This window comes from Zootoca vivipara, chromosome 11 (genome assembly GCF_963506605.1).
Source record: "Zootoca vivipara chromosome 11, rZooViv1.1, whole genome shotgun sequence".
Classification (NCBI taxonomy): domain Eukaryota; kingdom Metazoa; phylum Chordata; class Lepidosauria; order Squamata; family Lacertidae; genus Zootoca; species Zootoca vivipara.
The window spans coordinates 30,243,555-30,263,258 of NC_083286.1; the positions used below are offsets into that span (position 1 = coordinate 30,243,555).

At 43.2% G+C, this 19,704-nt stretch overlaps 1 protein-coding gene across 18 annotated transcripts in view; it reads left to right on the forward strand.

Annotated features, from left to right (window-relative positions):
* MEF2C (myocyte enhancer factor 2C) overlaps window positions 1-19,704 on the forward strand; it is a 163,134-nt gene that overhangs the window by 135,103 nt on the left and 8,327 nt on the right. For all 18 annotated transcript variants that reach the window (XM_060280208.1, XM_035099848.2, XM_035099852.2 and 15 more), the window contains one exon: window positions 15,734-15,906. In XM_060280208.1, coding sequence (XP_060136191.1) covers window positions 15,734-15,906 — 173 coding nt within the window. The remainder of the gene's footprint in view (window positions 1-15,733; window positions 15,907-19,704) is intronic.

The following is a 19,704-nucleotide window of genomic DNA, read 5'->3' on the forward strand; positions in this document are numbered from 1 at the left end:
GTACAAAATGTCCCATAAATGATCTTTGTGTTCTGCAAACTGCATCTGATAGAATTGCATTTTACACCTGCCCTTACATAGAAAGTAACCACAAAAATCTGCCAGAAAAAAAGCCTTAAAAATCAGAGGGGGGGAGAGAGAGAGAGAGAGAGAAATAAGGCAAAGGCAATCATTAAGCTAACTAGAGAAGACTTCCTCTAAATTAAACAAATCAGATATTTTCAACAAGGCAGCAGGTATTCAAAATGCTCCCTGCCCTGGCCACCTACTCCTTGAAAGTCCATCACCTTTACCACATATGTGAATTGAAGTGATGGGCAGGAAGTGCCTGGCAGCAACAGATGCAGTATAAAAGCTTCCTCTTGGAATTGTAAGCTCAACATGACAGTGATTGTCAGACTTGGCCAGCTTTAAGCATTGGGCCTCTTAGCTAGATTATATCTTGTTAGCATTACACTACTCATTTTGCTGCTTTTGGTCACACGTTGGCCGGGTATCAATTTATTATACATTTCTGCTAGCATTTCAAACTAAATACAAATGAAGGTAATAGCTATTTATAATTTATGGGTCTCTAGGCCGGAAGAATTCTGGGCATGTTTTCAAAATAACATAACTTAAAGGAATGATTTGCAAAATGGAAAAAGAAAAAGAAGGCAATATGCCCAAATAAGCTTATACCAAACAGGCACAGTATGAAGCAACTAGTAGTGAGATTCTGAGCAGATCCTAAAATAACACGAGGCACCCAAAACTCATAAACATCAATGCTATGTACACCTAGTTCCCCTTTGTGCCTTGGCAATGCCAATCTAAGCAAACACGCGCGCACGCATATATGATGTGCCACTGGTAGGCAACTAGCATTATTACTAGCATCCCGCATTCCTTTAGCTCTGACAGTGTGCTACATGCTGTACAGAATGTGATTATTTGCCTCCAGATGGTGCTTTAGTGGCTTTTAGACATGCCCTGGTCACTGGGATGTCACACAGAATAATGTGAATGCCATTGCAACCCTGTACATGTCTCCTGGAAGATAAGCTCACTTGAGTTCAGTGGGGCTTAGCTGGCAGGTCAGTGAGTGTAGGGTTGCAGCCAAAATATAAACACTAGCTGCAAGGATACGATCAAAAATGCAACCATCTCAAAAAGCTTTCGCAAATACAGCATCTCCAAACATGATGGATGCCAGAGTCAACACGTATTGGCAAAATAAGTACCAACCCCACATTGCCCTCAATTTTTTTATACCACAAATGTTCTGGTATATTTTTGTCCGTGTTTGTTGCACTATTATTGCCTTCTGGCAGCAATAATGTGATTGCATTGGGCAGGCATCGCAACCAACTAATAAAACAAAATAAATCCATCCCTAATACTTTGTCATTATGTTGTGAACTTGCTGCAGAATACAGCAACCATTTCACACCAGTCTGCAGCCGGCCCCTCATTTACTCAGGTGTGCCTGTCCAGTTGCACCTGGAACTGCAGGTGACCCATGGCATCTGGTTGGCCACTGTGGAAACAGAATGCCAGACTAGATGGACTTTGGTTCTGATCCAGCAGCACTCTGCTTATGTTATTAAGAGAGCTGTTCCCAGCTCTATCTGATGATGAAGCTTAGCTTGTCCCTCAGAGGAGGCAACCGTCTTTTATGGCTTCATAAGTCTACCAGTTGTAATGTGCCTGTATTGGGGGTTCCTAATGGAGCCTACACAGGGCCGGCCCTACGTGTAGGCTGGGTGGCGCAGGGCACCATGGCACCGGCCCACCAGGAGGGCACCGCGAGCTGCGCCCGCCCGCTGGCCGGCCGGTCCGCCGCGCAGCCGCGCGCTGCGCCCACCCGCCCACCGCGCTGGGAAACGGGGCGGGAGGGCGCCGGAGAGATCGCGCTGTGCCTGCCCGTCCGCCGTGCAGCGCGCAACGCCCACCCGCCCACCGCGCTGGGAAACGGGTGGGAGGGCGCCGGAGAGATCCGGCGCACCATGGCGCGAGGGGCGCTTAAGACGGCCCTGAGCCTACAGATGATGGTGAATCCTCGTTACTTTCAAGGATGTCCATTTCTGTGAGGACCAGTTTTATATCAGTGTGCCAGAGTCCGTGTTGGCTGCCAGTAACTTTCCAAGTATAATTAAAGGTTCCAGGAAAAACAGCCTGCGGGGAGCATTGATAGTTTCTGCATTGGGAAAATGTGGCCTTTGCCATCTCTTTCAGCATTGTTTGCCTTAATATCATTCACTTTTAAAAAGTGTTCCCAGTCTTACCTTCTCTCTAATTTACAATGTCTCAATATTTACCTTGGTACAATGATGGATTGAAAGAGTAAAATCATTGCACCAACTCTGAGAATCCCTCCTATTAAATGAGTCATAGAAGCTGCTAGTCTTTTCAATGTGATTTTTTTTTTAAGGATGATTGACTTTCCCCCCTTAAATAACAAGCAATTAAGTTTATTCTTATTGGGAACCCACAGTTAAATAAAAAACTTTTGAGTTGCTGCAGTCTGTGCTCTCCACGTGCTGGTGCCAAGATGATTGTGGTGTGTTTTCTCTCTGCACACAGCAATCTGTCCTTTTATTCAGAGAGGGAGAGTACAAGGAAGCATTGCAAATCAGCAAACATCTGGATTTCATGCATACCCTTGAGTATTGAAAGAGATAGTTGGTGCCTTCTGGATATTTGGCTGCAGCTGTGTGTTTGCTCCAGAATGAAAAGCAAGCCATGCATTTAACTCCTTGGAACAAGAAGTCCAGATTTTGCTCCTGGCACTATTGAGTTAAAACAATCCTTTCCCTTTAACTTTTCACATGAATTCTCTTTAAATTACTTTGGCTGCTTGGTGTCCACATGCTTTGCAAGCAGATTAGCCTCTTGATAGTTGCCAAAGCTTTTACTCTGAGAAAAGTAAATAGATAGAAATTGAGAAGAACCACACTTTGGGCCCCTCCAGGTGTCCTTTTTTAATTGTGCATCCATGATGAGTTGTGTTCATTATGGTATTGGGGTGGATATACAGTACATGATCCCACTTTAAGTATTGTTTGTACCTGCAAAAGTTTCAGAATGGGTGTACTACTTTGTATGCAATACGTGCATGTCCCAGAGCTTGCTGCTGAAATCCTGGAACTTTTAATGCTGCCTATTGAGGGGGGGGGGCTATTTTTGTTTAACTATAGCACAGAATTGCCTCTCCAGGTGGCAGGAATGCAGTAACATTGGGGAGGCATCACAGAACAACTAATAAAGCAGAATGATGTGTGGATGGTCCAGTACAAATCCACTACTACTGCACTATTATTGTGCCAGTGACATGCTGTGGAATACACACACGCACACACACACACTCAAAAAAACAAGCAACACCATTCTGGATGGGGCTCTTTACTTTTAGTTTCTGTTTGACCAGGGTTGCCTCTGAGCTGTGATTATTTTGCCATAGCCATGCTTGCTGGGACGGCTGGGAGTTGTAGTTCAGCAACATTTGGTGGGCCAAAGGTTTGCCGCTCCTGTCCTGTATCATGTAGATGCCATCATCTCTATGCCGTATGATAAGTTTTGTCGGACCACTTAAAGCCATGGCAAAGTTCCTTTGGTGTCTTGCTCCATGAGACCAACCACACAGTATAGCAACAGCTCTAACCTTGAAGAAGGGGAAAACACAACGTTTACACTTAATGGTCGTGTTCTATTTGATGTTAATTTTGGCCTGCGACAACAGCTCAGAAAACAAATATCTGAGAGAGGCAATTGATTTCCAGCCACAGATAGAGGTAAATGAATAGCCATATAGAGCGGGGGAAAGGCTTTCAGGTAGTCAAATGGGGATAAGTGCAAGGCAATGATTTTCCAGGAAGGTGTTTTCCCTGGTCAAATTAGCTTTTCTTTTTCTTTTCTTTTCTTTTTCTTGTTTGATTTAACACTATAGGAAAGTTAACCTACCACCACCCCACTATATATATATATATATATAGAGAGAGAGAGAGAGAGAGAGAGAGAGAGAGAGAGAGAGTGTTAATGTAATTTGCTTTCTGTGTGAAAATTGCATCTGTTGAGGCATGGGGGCCCAGGGAGAAGATCAGATATGGATTCATCACCTGCATAATTGCTTTGCTGGACTCAAGCCCATCCCAGGACAGGCCGTCTGCACTTGTCAACTGTTGTTGGATTCTGCTGCTAACAAAAGTGTGGGAGGTTTGAGAAGCAGCAGCAAAATCTCACCGTGGATTGATTCCTTCCCAACTCACTATTGTTATGCTTGTGGTCTCTGCAACCTTTTGAACTTGGAAAGTAATGGTAGTGGTATTTATTTATTTATTATTTATTTATTTATTTAAACATCTATTTCACATTTAATGCTTTAAAGAAGAGGCTGGGAACTCTTTGTAGCTTTTCTTCTATGGGCCTCGTGCCAATGGTGAGAATGGCCAGAGGCAAAAGTGTCAATTCCCGAATAAACACCAACAATAATTACAAAGAGAGGTATGCTTACCAACAAAGGAGAAGTTCACATATATTTTTGGTATGCTATTTTTTTTAGTACCCCTGTTTTTTAATAGCCTTTTTTTAGTATATTTTCTCTTATTCTTTCTAATCTGGGGGGAAGTATTTTATACCACTTCTAAGCATATTACTTGGAAGTTATGGGTGGGGTTCCCCTAACCAGCCCTATCAGCAAAAACCCTTCTCAATAACTTTACTTGCGCAATGCCCCCCCCCCGTCAACCATACCTGCCAAGTTGCTGTCAGAGAAATAAGGGACCGGGCCAGAAATAGCAGACCAGAAGTAGCGCTGCCGCCATTTTGGAACTGGGCGGATCATGCTCAGAAGTGACTTTTGATGCTGCTTTGCCCAGCTCCAAAATGGCCACTGCGCCAGAAGTCGCACTGCAGCCATTTTGGAACTGGGCAGAGCAGCATCAAAAGTCGCTTCTGAGCATGCTCCGCCCAGTTCCAAAATGGCTGCCACGCCAGAATAAACCAGGAAAAAACAAAAAAATCAATTTTTTCAGCTAGGAACAGCTGGAAAAACGGGGATTTCCCGGGGAAAACGGGAGACTTGGCAGCTATGCGTCAACCCCCTGCATGCTCTCCACACACCCTTGAAATTGGCTCTGGTAGGGTCAGGAGAAACCCCAGGGCAGCAGATGGGGGAAGGATAGATAGGAATTGTTCCATCCTTGTGAGGATGGAGTCTTTGGAAGAGTGAGTTGTTGAATGAATCCCCACCACCCCGAAGACCTGAAAAATCATTTTACGCACTCCCTGATTTGTTATTTTTCAATGTGTGTTGATATTCTTATGGATGTGGGCTTTTATTTGCATCAACCCTTTTTGATTCTGTTAGTTTTGATTTTTATGTTATATATATATATATATATATATATATATATATATATATATACACACACACACACACACACACACACACACACACACACACACACTCCCCCCTGTGGTTCTAAACATCCTTGAGCTAAGATGTATTTGGGAAAGTTTTTTAAGTGTATGTGTGTGTTTAGGGTACTCGCGGAAGGGAGAGTCAGACTGCTGTGTGTCCCATCCATCTTCTGACATCTGTGCACAGAGCAATATTCCAGCAGGCTCTCTATATGATCAGGAACCCCAGTTGTGCAAGGTTTCCCATCACACATCGGCTCCCCTTTTCAGATGCTGCACCAAATGTCAAGGGCAGGGCCAGCAGGTTTGGCTCTCCTCTGTGCCTCATTTCTGTAAAGGACTCCAGTTTACAGGAATGGCAAGGGCTCTAAAAAGCAAGGCGAGAGCTGGAGCACTGAAAAGAGAGCACCTGTCACTGTGGCAAACCTCTGCTTCTGCGCCCACACATTCAGTATCCAGTGCTACAAACCTGAGTCTTCCACATCTAGCAAGGGTTCTTAAAGCATGCATACTCAAGACTCATATCATTCACACGGTCCTTTGGATGGAGGAGAAATTTGATTCTGTTCGCATTTCAAGGCAAGTTTACCTGATTCACACTTTTCCGAAACCATGCATGAACTGAAAATGCAGCAATCCTTTGCACTTCTCTGAATTTTGCAAAGCAGTTCTCCAGCCAAGTAACTTGTGCAAAAATGCAGATAGTGGAGTAAAAGTCTGAATGGAAAATGCATATGTTAGTAAAAAAAAAAACATGCAAAATTGCATTATGTTTGGGGAAACTGCTTTGGAAAAAAATGGTTATTATAGGCAAAATATATATGTTAAGAAAGATATCTCGCTAAAATGCTGGTGAATGGTCACAATGACTTCAGATGCAAACTGATGCAGAAATGTGGAGAACTCAATAGTGGACAAATGAGAAACTTAGAGAAACCAAAATTGGCTGATTTGACCATCCCTACCCAACCCCCACAAATGGCTTCAATATGAATTTAATAGAGCCTGTTACCTGCCCATATAAGCTGCACAGAGTAATGTGAGCCATGTCATGCCTTCCTTTTGGAAGCCCCTAATTGGAAGTGTCAGAACCTCCCTACTGAGCTTACACTTAACAGTAACGCCTAACCATGCGGTAAAACTACAATCCCTTACTGTAGGACTGCAGCATTCAATCAGTTGACCTTGATGTTTTAAGCCTTTTAAGACTATGGCCATTTAAAAAAAAAAGTCAGATGTGGACATCAGCATGTAATGCTTCTAAGTGGTTTGTTTAATTAATTAAAATGCAATTGCTGAGTTGACTGGCCATGGGGCGGGGAGATCCTAGGTAAACAAGATAACGTGATAGGTATAGTACAAAACAGTTTTGCTGAAGTGGAAACAAATAAATCAATGCAATTAGTTGCAGAGAATATAGGAAACACATGTTTTCCTGCATTACAGCAATATATTTGCCATTCCTCCCGCCCCACGCCAAATCCGATACCATTAAGAAACTATAAAGCATAAATTTCATAGCCTATGGTTGCAAAACTGATGATAGTATTGATTGCAACATCCATTCCCCCCAAAAGAAAAAAAACTCCAGAGTCCTGATTCTGCACTTTATGCATGGCGAAAATATTACCATAGTTTGCCTTCGAATGCTTCCTTCCCTGCAAAAATCTGTTCTGTCTTCTCAGTCTCTGTGTAGTACAGCACTGGGTTGACCGTGGCAGCCCCTCTTATTACCCAGTTGGCAGAATAAAGAGAAACTGCATACTGTGCAGGAGCTAACAGGCAGTGTGGTTTGGAAGTGCTGGTTGCGCTAAATGTTATCACCAGAATTCATTCATTTCATTGGCTCTTGACCATACATGGGAAGAGCTTTAGTTCACTGGTAGAGCCACCTCTCTTGCATGCAGGATCGCCCAGGCTCCTGGCAGCTCAAGGTAGGGCTTTGAGAGGCAGTCAAACAAGTAGTGCTTGAACTGGGGCTATACTAAATAAGGAAGATGCAGGCCATTGTTGCTAATTTCCCCCTTTTTTTAACTCCTGGGCCACAGGTAAACCATATAGAAAATCAATTTGTGCAATGTTTTTTTTTTTTAAAAAAAAGTGGGACCTGCAACAAAACGTTTCATTGTGAAGTTCCCCTGTTCACTCCATTCCATCCACCACCACCCCTCTCTGGTATTCCACTCCTGCCTCCAACAGCCAGCCACCATTCTGAGCCCACTGAGCATGCTCAGTCCCCATTTAGCTGCTTTGGGGGTTTCCCCCTACCTGTAGGTTGGTTGGTTGGTTGGTTGGTTCTTCTAAGGAACTTTTTTGTAATCTGACAGCGCTTGGGGTTTCCCCAAGCCTGCAAGTGCTTCCTTCTTGTGTGCGTTTCAGCAACATAAGAACTGACACTGTTAGTAAAGAAAAAGAAAAAGAAAAACGGTGCGGGAATCAGAAGTTACTTCTAAAGATTTCTCTCTCTCCTTGTTTCCACTTGGGTTTCCTTTGCTATTTGCACTTAGCCAAGGTAATGTACTATGAAATGCTTAACAGATGTAACATGGGAGTAGAAAGCTTCAATTAGCTTCTTGGGGAATGGGTTGGGTGGCGATGGAGCTGGATTGTAGACCCAGAAGCTGCATGGTTTTCTGGTTTTCCTTTTTGATTTTGTGAGTCAACACATTATTAATTATAAGTATGTTTATTTTTTTGATGCAACTTAGTTAAAAAAACCAAAAACCTTCCAAGATTTATATCCTGTCTTGTCATCCAGGGAATTCAACTTGGCAGGCATGGGGGATACTACTTTCCCCCATAGCAAACCCTCTGCAAAGGCCCACTGAGACCTGGAAGCCAATGTAGCTCAACTCTCTACCCACTTATGTGCCTTAAGGGGTGAAGAATTCCCTGTCTCCATGCAATGGGATGGGGAGGGAGTTTCCATATAAAATGTAAATACCCCTTCTCCTGCCCAGCCTCCCTTCACTCAATTTCCAAGGATGCTGAGAGTTCCTTTCATATTAGCTCTGGGCCCTCTCTATCTGGCCCCTAGGACTCTCCCCAGACCTCTTCTTCTCAGCCCTGCTGCACCCCTTCCCTGAGTGCTTTTGCATGGCTGGAAGTTGTCCTTGAACTACAGTAATGCTGCTCACTTGCCTGAGCAGAAGAACAGCTTGTTGAATCAGGCCACCTGGCCCAGCAGTGGCCAACCAGATGCCTGTGGGGAGCCTGCAAGCTGGAAACGAGCGCAACAGCACTTTGCCCACTTGCAGTTTGCTGCAACCAGCGGCGTAGCAAGGCACCGCAACACCCGGGGAGGCAAATTGCCATGCACCCGGGGGCGGCGTCGCTACATAATGATGCATGCGTCACTACGTGGCGGGGTATTTTCCCCCCTCCCACGCCTCCAAAACCGAGTGCCTCTAGCGCCAAGCCTGCGGGCTTTCTACCTGGAGTTTGCCACTGGAGGCGCGCGGCTTTGGAGTCACAGGGGGGCAGCTATACCCCGCCACGTAACGACGCATGCGCAGCATTACACTGTGCATGCGTCGTTACGTGGCGGGGTATTGCCGTCCCCCAGTGACTCCAAAGCCACGTGCCTCCAACTCCAAACTCCCCTAGCCCACTTGGCGTGACGGGGGGTGCCAAGTGGCACCCCCCCCCGAGTGGAACCTGGGGCGGACCGCCCCCATTGCCCCCCCCCATGGTGACGCCCCTGGCTGCAACTAGTTTTCAGAAGCATACTACCTCCAACAATAGGTTTAAAAAACAGCTACAGTGGTACCTCTACTTACGAATTTAATGCGTTCTGAACGCACATTCATAAGTCGAAAAAAAATGTGAGTCAAATCCCATAGGAATGCATTGGGAGAAAAAATTCGTAAGTCGAAGCAACCCTATCTAAAAATTCGTAAGTATAAAAAATCCTATCTAAACTACATCCAAGATGGCAGACGGAGCTCCGTTCGTAAGTAGAAACATTCGTAAGTAGAGTTATTCCTAAGTAGAGGTACCACTGTATTGTGGCTAGTGGCCTAAACAGAGAGATCTGTGTGTGTCTAAATGTCTGAATTGTGTATAGCTTGAATGACAGTAGAGTCACATGTATTGTGACAAGAGTCATACCTGTTGCCCCACCCACTTTTTTGCTCTGACCACGCCTGCCACTGGTTGCCTGAAAAAGCTTCCCTGCTCCTGCCCCCCGGCCGAGAGCCTTCCTAAATACATCACATTTATTTTATTTATTTATTACCTGTATATACAACCTATATCTTCCAAAGATCTGAAGGTGGTGTAGATTGTTCTCCTTCTCCCCATTTCCTCCTCACAACAACCCTGTAAGGTAGGTTAGGCTTAGAGATGGTGATTGGCCCAAGGCCTATCAGTGAGCTTTATGGCTGATGAGTGGGGATGAGTGGGGATTTGAACCCTGCTCATTATAGATAATAGATCTCAATATAGATACATTCATTATCTATATTGTTTCATTCAAGTTAGTAGGGAAGCTTTTTAAAGAAATTCCATTTTTTTTAAAAAAAAATTATCAAGTTAGGCACCTCTGTACACCTGGGGAGCAGTGGTGTCCTGTCAAGAAAGTTCACGCTGCTCATTTATTTAACAAAAAGTCCTTTTTCAAAGCTCTGGCTGTTTCCCCTTAAATGAGGAGAGCAGAAGCAGTGACCAAGAAAGAAGAAGGAGGTGTTAGACAACATTCCATTTCTTTTCTCCCTCTGCAGTGACTTTGGTTCGTACAAAGGGCTCCCAGGGCATTCCGGGAGAAAGTGGTTATTTGCTGCAGCGCTACACTCAGCAAGAAATAAACTATCTGTAAACACAATTTGCTCAATAAAGTCAATAAAGCCAAAAGCAAGTTCTTGTAAGGGTCTAGGGAAAGGAGTAGTTTGCACTTAAAGCACCTTGGCTGAGGAAGACTATAAATTTACACCTCCTGACACATGCCCTTTGGAAACTTGCGCTTCCTCTGTTTTTGTTGTCATTATTGAGAGCAAGTGATACCCATAATGTTGAGTGTGTGTGAGTGTGTGTGTGTGTAGAGAGATAGATAGATATTCTGTTTCAGCAAATATACAGCTTTTTAATCGAATGAAAACGCAACGCAAACTCAGCCAAGATCTCATCTGCTCTTCATTTTCTCCTAATTTATAATCAGGAAATCCATTCGTACAGGGCATATAATTTTTGTGCTTTCTAGTGGCTTGTGGAACGTACCGTTCTGCACACAGTCACATTTAAATTGATAACCGTCCAGGCAAAGTGTAATTTTAAAGTACAGGCTAAAGGAAGGGTTTGATCTCTATATTAGTAGGGCTGCTCCAATTTTGTTGCTGCTGGGTTTTCCCTTGAGTTGTTTTGCATCTGAATTTAACCAAGACCTTCTTCTTCCTCAATGCGTTTGACTAAAGCTGCCTCAGTAGAGGCCAAAGCTTTCAGCGTACAGAGGAGGATGTGGTTTAAGCATCCAGATTAAATGCAGGCTCTCCTTAGCTGCAGGCCACATGCATGTATTCATCACTGATTTCCAAATGACGGGTTTGTATATCATTGGTTTAGAGTCCACAGCCTTACATTCCGGGACCCATATTCTGCCAAAAGCATAACAATTTGGTGGCTGGAAGGAGAAACAGTCATTATATGGCTCCAAATTGCTAACTGGCACAATGTGCCAAGAACAGCAGAAATCCGCTGGTAAGGAGAAGATTGCAGTCGCTCTTTAAAATAATTTGATGTTCTAAAAATACAAATGCAGGAAATGTCATCACGTTTCAAAATATTTTACATTAGTAGGTAAATACATAAAGAGTTACGTGATTGGTGTTTCTAAGTGGCACCGTCTCTAAATGATAGGAAAACATCCCTGGTGTTGAGTTTTTGTATTAAATAAATTGCTTTGATTTGATGTAAATCATTTGTAGAAAAGAATCCCCCCCTGCACCATTTCCCTTCCTTAAAATAACAAGCAGGGGGAAAATCAGACTCTTGCAGTATAAAGACAAACACATATACATACTTGTTATATTTTAAAAATTGCATTATGTGCAAGATGTGTTTAATTGCGCACATGCGAGAACGCCACATTCACACTCTGAACAACTGCTAGTCACGTCGCATTATATGGCATGGCCAACATATTTTTCCAGAACAAAATAGCCCCTTTATGTTCAATATACAGTGGTGCCTCGACTTACGAATTTAATCCGTTCCAAAGGCACCTTCGTAGGTTGAAAAATTCGTAAGTCGAAAAGTGCCATTGGAAACGCGATTTCCCATACGAATGCATTGGAAACGGAAAAATTCATGAGTTGAAGCAACCACATCTAAAAATTTGTAAGTCGAAAAAACCCTATCTAAAACCACCACGGTTTCCTTTCGGGTGTCGAGAAATTCGTAAGCGTGCGGCCATTTGCCCCACTTGTAAGTTGAAAAATTTGGTTGTTGAGTCGTTCGTAAGTCGAGGTACCACTGTATCATTATCAAACCAAGCCTTACTTCATGTCTTCTTTATAGCACTTTCCTGAATTCCTTAAATATGCCTTTAGTTCTTTCCTTTAAAAGAAAAAGTTCCCAAAAATAATTGTAGATTCGGATAATTATTTAAATCCCATTTCAAAAAATGTGGTTCATTTTAAAAGAACTGGTTTGTTTGCAAAACATTCCTGCATTTCATTATAGTGAACTCCTTCCTTTACTTTTTACATTTCTTTGCATCACCAGTAATGCCAATCAAAAATCTGAACTAGCAAAATACATTAAAGTACATAAATAATGAGAAAATTAAGGTTGCAAACCTAACCCCACTTACCTGGGAGTAAGCCCTGTTGAACTCAGAGAGACTTACTACTAAGTAGACATGGTTAGGCTTGCACCAGGAAGCTTTCCTCTGCATGCTACGTGGAAATGAAATGCCACAAATAATTTTTTATGGTTATGTACAGTATATGTTGTACAAGGGCAGAACTCCCTGAAACACTGGCCCTAACTTTGTACTTTTAAGAATTTCCCGAATACTTGTGGGACAGTTTTCCTTCAGTGCTGTTGGACACAGATTATTTGACTGGTTAGGTCTAAAAGCACCAATTTGCCATGCAATTTGATGCCTTTTTTTAAAAAAAGTCTTCCTACGTTGAAGTGTGATTTAGATTTTAAACAGGGGTGGCTAACCTGGCAGGTGTTGTTGAACTCCAGTTCCCATGATCCCCAGCCAGCATAGCCAAAGGCCAGGGTGGCCGGAGTTGCAGCCCAGCCACATCTGGAGGGCCACCTCTGCCTTAGAGTCTTAACCAGGCATCCCCAAACTGTGGCCCTCCAGATGTTTTGGACTACAATTCCCATCTTCCCCGACCACTGGTCCTGTTAGCTAGGGATCCTGGGAGTTGTAGTCCAAAACATCCAGAGGGCCACAGTTTGGGGATGCCTGGTCTTAACTATCTTACTCTTGGCAAATGTGAAGCAAGCCTATTTTCTTGGTATTTGCGTAGCAGCTCTCTGTTTCGTGCAAGAGAGTTTGGGAGACTTTCTTCAGCGTACACTGTCAATTCCCTGCTCTTACGGTAAGCACCTTCTCAGACTTGTACGTTTCAAATAATTCTATCAGGGTTTCAGGATTCCATGTTCCACTGGAGTGCTCTGAAACACAGGGTGATTAAAGGGTAACTCTTTTGGTGGCCTTGAAAATATGCCCTTAGATTTGAGGCTTCCAGCTATCTAGGCAACCGCACAGCAGGTGGCTTTTGGCACAGAAGTCGCTGGGGGAGAAGAAGGGAGGGAGGGAGGGAGGGAGGGAGGGAGGGAGGAAGAGTAAATGAAATGTGAGCATAAGCCCCAAGGAGGAGAGTTGAGAAGCCAGTCCCCGAGTAAATATGTTTGGGGGCCTTCTTCTTCTTCTTCTTCTTCTTCTTCTTCTTCTTCTTCTTCTTCTTCTTCTTCTTCTTCTTCTTCTTCTTCTTCTTCTTTGTAGGCGTCTCCTTTTCCCTGAGTGGCGTTCATGGGCGAGAAGGTGGATCCAGCTTTGGGGTGCTTGGGAGAAGGTGCTAATTGCAGTGCTGTGCCAGCCGTTATCATTGTTATTATTGCAGTTGCCGAAAGAGAAGCGGCTGCTTCTGAAAGCACCAAATTAGCACAATACGGAGATGCTTGAATGTCAGGATGTAAAAGCCTTAAAAGCAAAAGACAGCAGAGATGAGATAGAGGGGTATTTTCAAAATCACACAGCCAACTCCTCCTGCTGAAATCAGCATTCAGGATCGAGCTCTGAAGGTGGAGGAAGGGAGAGAGAGGCAAGACGGAGAAGCATTGAAGAATCTTCCTAGTCCTCCTCCAGTTGTTTTCTGCTCTTTCTCCCCCCCCCCACCCGCTTTTCACCCCCCCACCATGGAAATTATAGCCTTGCTGCACTTTCCTTTGTTTCAAAACAAAAAAAAAACCTGAAAAGGGGGGGGGGAGTGAGTCAGGCAGAATCCTCTTGTATTTGTCCATGAAAACAACCTGATCCAAGAAGCGTTTTCTTTTGTTCTTTCTGCTTCTGCTCCCCACCCCCACTCTCCCTTCACTATTGTCTGAGGTTAGCGTCTTTCTTCTAAGTAATGCACACTCGGTTGTATTCAGTTCAGTGTTCGATACTATATGACAAGCACGCATAATCCAATCACCTGGTTGCCTCGGGCAACCCAAATTGTTCCCAAGGTCACCAGGATACCTGTTAGGACCCTTAAAAAGTTTTGGCTCTTATTTTTATTATTTTTATATGTTTATTATTATTATTATATATCCCACATTTTTGTCTGTCTGTCTCTCTTAGCTGTCTATCTTTATATAAAAAAAATCCTTCAGTAGCACCTTAAAGACCAACTAAGTTTTTATTTTGGTATGAGCTTTCGTTTGCATGCACACTTCGTCAGATACACTTGAAACAGAAGAGTCAGACCCTTATGTATATACAGAGGGTGGTGGGGGATGCAGTCATCAGCAGTCGTTAACAGCCATCTACAGGTTTACCACTCCCATCAGCCCATCACCCATTCCCACCCACCCCCACCATGATGATGAAGAAGAATTTGACTTTTGGCCTCCTTACACTGGGCAAAAGTAAGGACTGGCATTTTGCTGCCTAATTTGAAGCAGAAAAAATGATATAAGAAGAGACTGCTGGATCAGGCCAGGGGCCCATCTAGTCCTGTCCTCAGGCTGTATCCACATAGCAGTAGAGAGGTGTAGAGTTGGGGTGCAGAATAAGGGAACTGTTCTGGATCTGCATACGGTCAAAAAGAGAATAGTATAAAATCCGATTTACTAATAGGAAACTCATACTTCAGGTGCTGATCCTTTTGAGGCTGAAGTGGAACCATTGGAGGGCAAGAGATAGATTTCGGGGGTTCCAAAACTCATAGAAGAAGAAAAATAAACTTTTTTGGGGGGCGGAAGGGGATCCCCAAAATCATTTGTATAAGGACTGACCCCAACCCCATGCAGGACATGTAACTTGGGAAAGGGCATGGCTGTCTGGGCAACAGCATCACACTACTGTACTGTACAACCTTTCATTGCAGCTCCCATGTGTTAACAGAATATATCTGGCAGCTGATCACTCTTGGCTACTATGTGTTTCAGGGGCTTAGCAAGTGTTCTGATTCTATTTGTATGGTTGATTCACAGCATAATGGTGACATAGGGCCGTCTGCCTTTTCTGTCAGGGTATTATTGAATTAGGGAATGTTTAGAAGGAATAATCGTTTCAAGTCCGTTGCTCCACCTAGGCCACAATTTCATAGAAGAGCACAGTGGTCCCATTATCTGACGCTTCCTGTCATCCATGCGCCGTTGGTGTCCTCCGTGTGATATGTACTTCGTATTTCAGGTGCTTTTGCATAGCTCTGGCTTGGAGATGGGAAACCCAAATGACACCCTCTCCTCCTACTCCCACAAATTAACATGGGGCACAATCCACCAGGGTGTTCTTTTACACATGCCTCTTTGAGATAAATGGGAACTGTGGATGATCATTGCCAGGAGATGGTGTGGCTCTCATTTCTTAAAAGGAAGGTGGTGCAAGAGAACATTCTGGTGGGTTGTGTACAGTGACAAATATCTGACTATATTCCACCTTGTGCTGCTCTTAATGGGATGGGAAATCTGCAGCCACCCCATGTCGCAGTCTCTTCTTCCAGCACCACTGAAATAATCTGAATATACACTTTTCAGGAGATGGCAATATTTCTGGGGGCATGTTAGTGTTAACTGAATTTGAGTGTCAGCCTACGCACCAAGGAAGTGTTTTTCAGTCTGTATCTCTCATTATCGTTTTCTTTTTCTCTCTCTCTTCAAAATTCCACAGGGAACGGGTATGGCAACCCCCGAAACTCACCAGGTCTGCTGGTCTCACCTGGCAACATGAACAAGAATATGCAAGCAAAGTCTCCTCCTCCCATGAACTTGGGAATGAACAACCGTAAACCAGATCTCCGAGTGCTGATTCCACCAGGCAGCAAGAACACGATGCCATCTGTGGTAACACATTTTCGTCTTTCCCCTTCAAGATAGAAATTTCCCAGACAGTGCTAAGGCCATGGGGGATCGAACACAAGGCCTTGTCTATTTTATCTGTTGTAAGGCTTCCTTGCTTTAAAAGGGAGCTGCTCAAGCAAACTGAAACAAAACAAAGACTTAAAAGTCAGATTTAATTAAAATGTATATAATCTAATGTAAAAAGCCTGAATCAAACTTAAGAGTTACATTGTTTCTCAATCAAATTAATGATCACTTATCAGGACACATATGAAATCAAAGTCCCTGTACATAAAGTTTGATGGGGCTGTTTGATGGGATTCTGGATAGCAGAGTAGTAGTTTCAAATAAACTTTGTTGTCTTCTGGATAGGTCCATTCTCTCTCTCTCTCTCTCTCTCTCTCTCTCTCTCTCTCTCTCTCTCTCTCTCTCTCCCTCCTCCCTCCTCCCTCCTCCCTCCTCCCTCCTCCCTCCTTTCGATTTTAATGTATTTATTTTCTTCAAGTCTTTTTCTTTCCTACTTTTTGTTTTACCACTTTGCTCGGATTGAGGAAGCCTGCCTCACCATGAGCAGTGGTAGATAGAAAGCCCATGGCTCTCCATCAAAGAGCTGCTTGACAGCCTTAGCCTTTTGATCAAGCCCAAAATTCTCTTAGTGTATTTGATACCGCTGAGGCTGCTGTTCAAGAAAGCGAACATACAGACGAGGTGTGAAATCCACATGTTCTCCACCTTTAAAATCAATGGGGGTTGCAGTGCAGTATGTTTTCCACTAACATGCTTAATAAACCTTAAAACACAAGATGTAACATCAAACCATGGTCTGATATTGCATGAACAAGCCTGGAAAACAGGTATATTCCCTTGCATGCTCTGAGCTGTTAAGTAGGAGGAACACAGAAAATTGTCCTGTACCGAGTCAGAAAATTGGTCCACGTAGCTCATTTTTGTCAAGTCTCTCTGAGGTTGCAGGCAGGGTCAGACCAGGAATTGAACCTGGAATCTTCTCCGTGCAAGCTATGATGGAGATACAGCTCTTCCCTTTTAACAACTTCCTTTTGCTCTTCTTGTTGTTGTTGTTGTTGTTGTTGTTGTTGTTGTTGTTGTTATATCTAATACCTGCCCTTCGCCAGCAGGTCCCAGGGTGGACTAGAACAACTTAAAATCAAAACAGATAACAGTCACAGGAATCGGGTGGGCCCTGAAAACATGCATCTCATGTGTCACAGACCCAAAGCTGTACAGCAAGGATGCCAGATATACCTTTATGGAGAGGGAATTCCACAGCTTAGGGCCACCACCATCCAAACATCCGAGGGAGGTGGAACTTCCAATGCTGGCCATTGCACCCAGGAAACGTGCAGCAACACAGTGTTGCCAAACAGCATTTGATCCCGATTTGCAATCCATCCCAGTTTTCAGGACAAACTGGGGTGGGCAACCTGTGGCCCTCCAGATGTTGTTGGACTATAGCTCCCAGCCTTGGCCTTGGATGGGAGCCTCCCCTGCCACAAAGTCTCTTTGTACATTCCCTAGGAGTGGCGACAGATGCCTTCCTCCTGGGGCTCATACGAAGGCCTTCTTTGTACCTCCCTGTGGGAAAATGGGCATTCTGGCCTCACCCTGGGAGAATGCAATTCTGCCATCAGTCTTTACAACCCTTTTCTGCTCGCCTGCTACAACTTCACTAGGCACCTGTATCTGTCATGATTTTTCATAGCACCCATACAGTGCTTTTTTTCCCCTTTAAAAATGTTTAGGGGCCCTCTCATTTTCCTACTCATATTGCAATACTACCCTTCAATGAGGCCAAACTTAGATTCACAAAATGTTTAGGGGTATGCATACCCCTGCATACCCCCAGAAAAAAAAGCACTGGACCTACCGGTATATATTTTGGACAGCAACTTCCACCTTCCTTCTGTTTCTTTTTTATATATATATAAGAATTTTTATTAATTTTTCACATAAGTACACATAAACACACAAAATAACAGACATTTAACAAATACATCCACTAGCCCCTACGATCACATTTAACAAAAAATGAAAAAAAGAAAAAGGGGAAAAATGGCTCCCCTCCCGTCTTTCGGATTTGTTTTTTTCACTCTAGTCCTGCAGTTTCTTTTACCTACTTATTCAAAGTCAATTTGTAGGATTTATTTTAGTCCTGCAAGTGTCCTTAAGCTTCTACAGTTCTTCTCAATATATTCCACAAATTTACTCCACTCTTTTTGGAACTTTGTTTCCCCCTGGTAATGGATCCCATGGGTTAACTTAGCTAGTTCTGCATAGTCCATCATCTCACCTTCCTTCTGTTTCATGGTTTCCTCTGTTAATATCTCAATAAGAATTTCTAAGCTTCTTCCAAAAGATTTGCAGAAGAGCAATAGTTGATTATTTCACTGAACGGCATCAAGAAGTGATGTTTTGTTTTAAAAGTGAAGCTTTAAATCTTCCACTCTGGAACCAGGGTCACATTTTTCAATAATCAGAAACAGCAATTATTCTTCACAGAAAAATCCTTTCTGTTATTATTGGTTTTTTAAGGGGGGGGAGCATTATTAATTTGGTGCCGTCAGATTATGTTAAATAGAGCTAGGATACTGTCAAGCCATCAAAAGTGCATGAGACATGTGTTAGTGTCTTTTAATTCCCTACAAATTAGCAGAGTGGAATGTAAATCTTTTACCAGAAATCTACCATTTAACAGGAGGGTTTTTAAATAAATAAATAAATCAAGGCGGCACGTATAAGTGACGCAGAGAATATTTGTTTTCTTTATGTAAAATGGCAAGCAATATAAACAGTTCTATCTTCGCTCTTAGCATGATGCATTATGAATTAAATTTGGCACCTAAATGCAGCACTCCCCTCTTGAAGCAATGATATAAGTACAATCTCTCATGGGACTGCTCTTCAGGCGAACTGGCAGCAGCTTTCCCCCAAGGAACATTTTCAAGGCGTTCTCTTCCTGGTGGGGTCTCTGAAAACCAAGTACTTTGCAGGAATGGGTCTGGATTGACAAGACAAAGACTAGGTTGGGGTGAAAGCTGGTCTTCACCTTTGAGGCAAATGTCTGGAGGTACTACGGTAAATGCAAGGCTTTATTCAGCAGAGACGGGGCCCTGTGAGCTTCAAATCATTTATCGAGAGCAGCTCAGATTATTACTGCATGGTGAGATTACTCTGGAGTAACCAGTTTAAGAGAGAAAGAGAGGGTCACCCTGGTTATGCTCTGAAATAGATCTATGCTTTGTCGAATAGCAAAGTGCCGGCACACTTTAGAATATCTGCTTTTGCTAATTATTCATCCTCCTTTCTTATGCTGTCAGTCTGAGGATGTTGATCTCCTTTTGGTAAGTGAGAATGATCCTTGTTTTAGTAATGCAAAAACGGTTTGTTTGCCAGCCCTCACTGAGCTAGTAGGAAAGCTTCTTTACTGTGAAAAGTTTTATCAGAATTTTTTTAAAAAAATGCCGTGTTACTTTCTGTCAGATCCTATTCAAGAGTTGGGAGTGATTCTGAATCCTCTTCCTCTTTAGAAAGAATATTGCTGTTCTAGGGATTTCATCTTCCGATTTCCCCAACTTCCATATATTCACACTGAATGCTCTGTACATTTATGTATCCCAAGCTGAATTTTTGCATGTTAATATCCAACACCAAGAAAATGTAAGAAACATCTTATCCTTTAAAAAAAAAAAACCTCACAAAAAAAAGAACAGTTTAAATATCCTTCAAGTAACTTTTGCCATTGGTGAAAATGAAGTGGTCACAGCACCATCTGCTGGTTGAAAG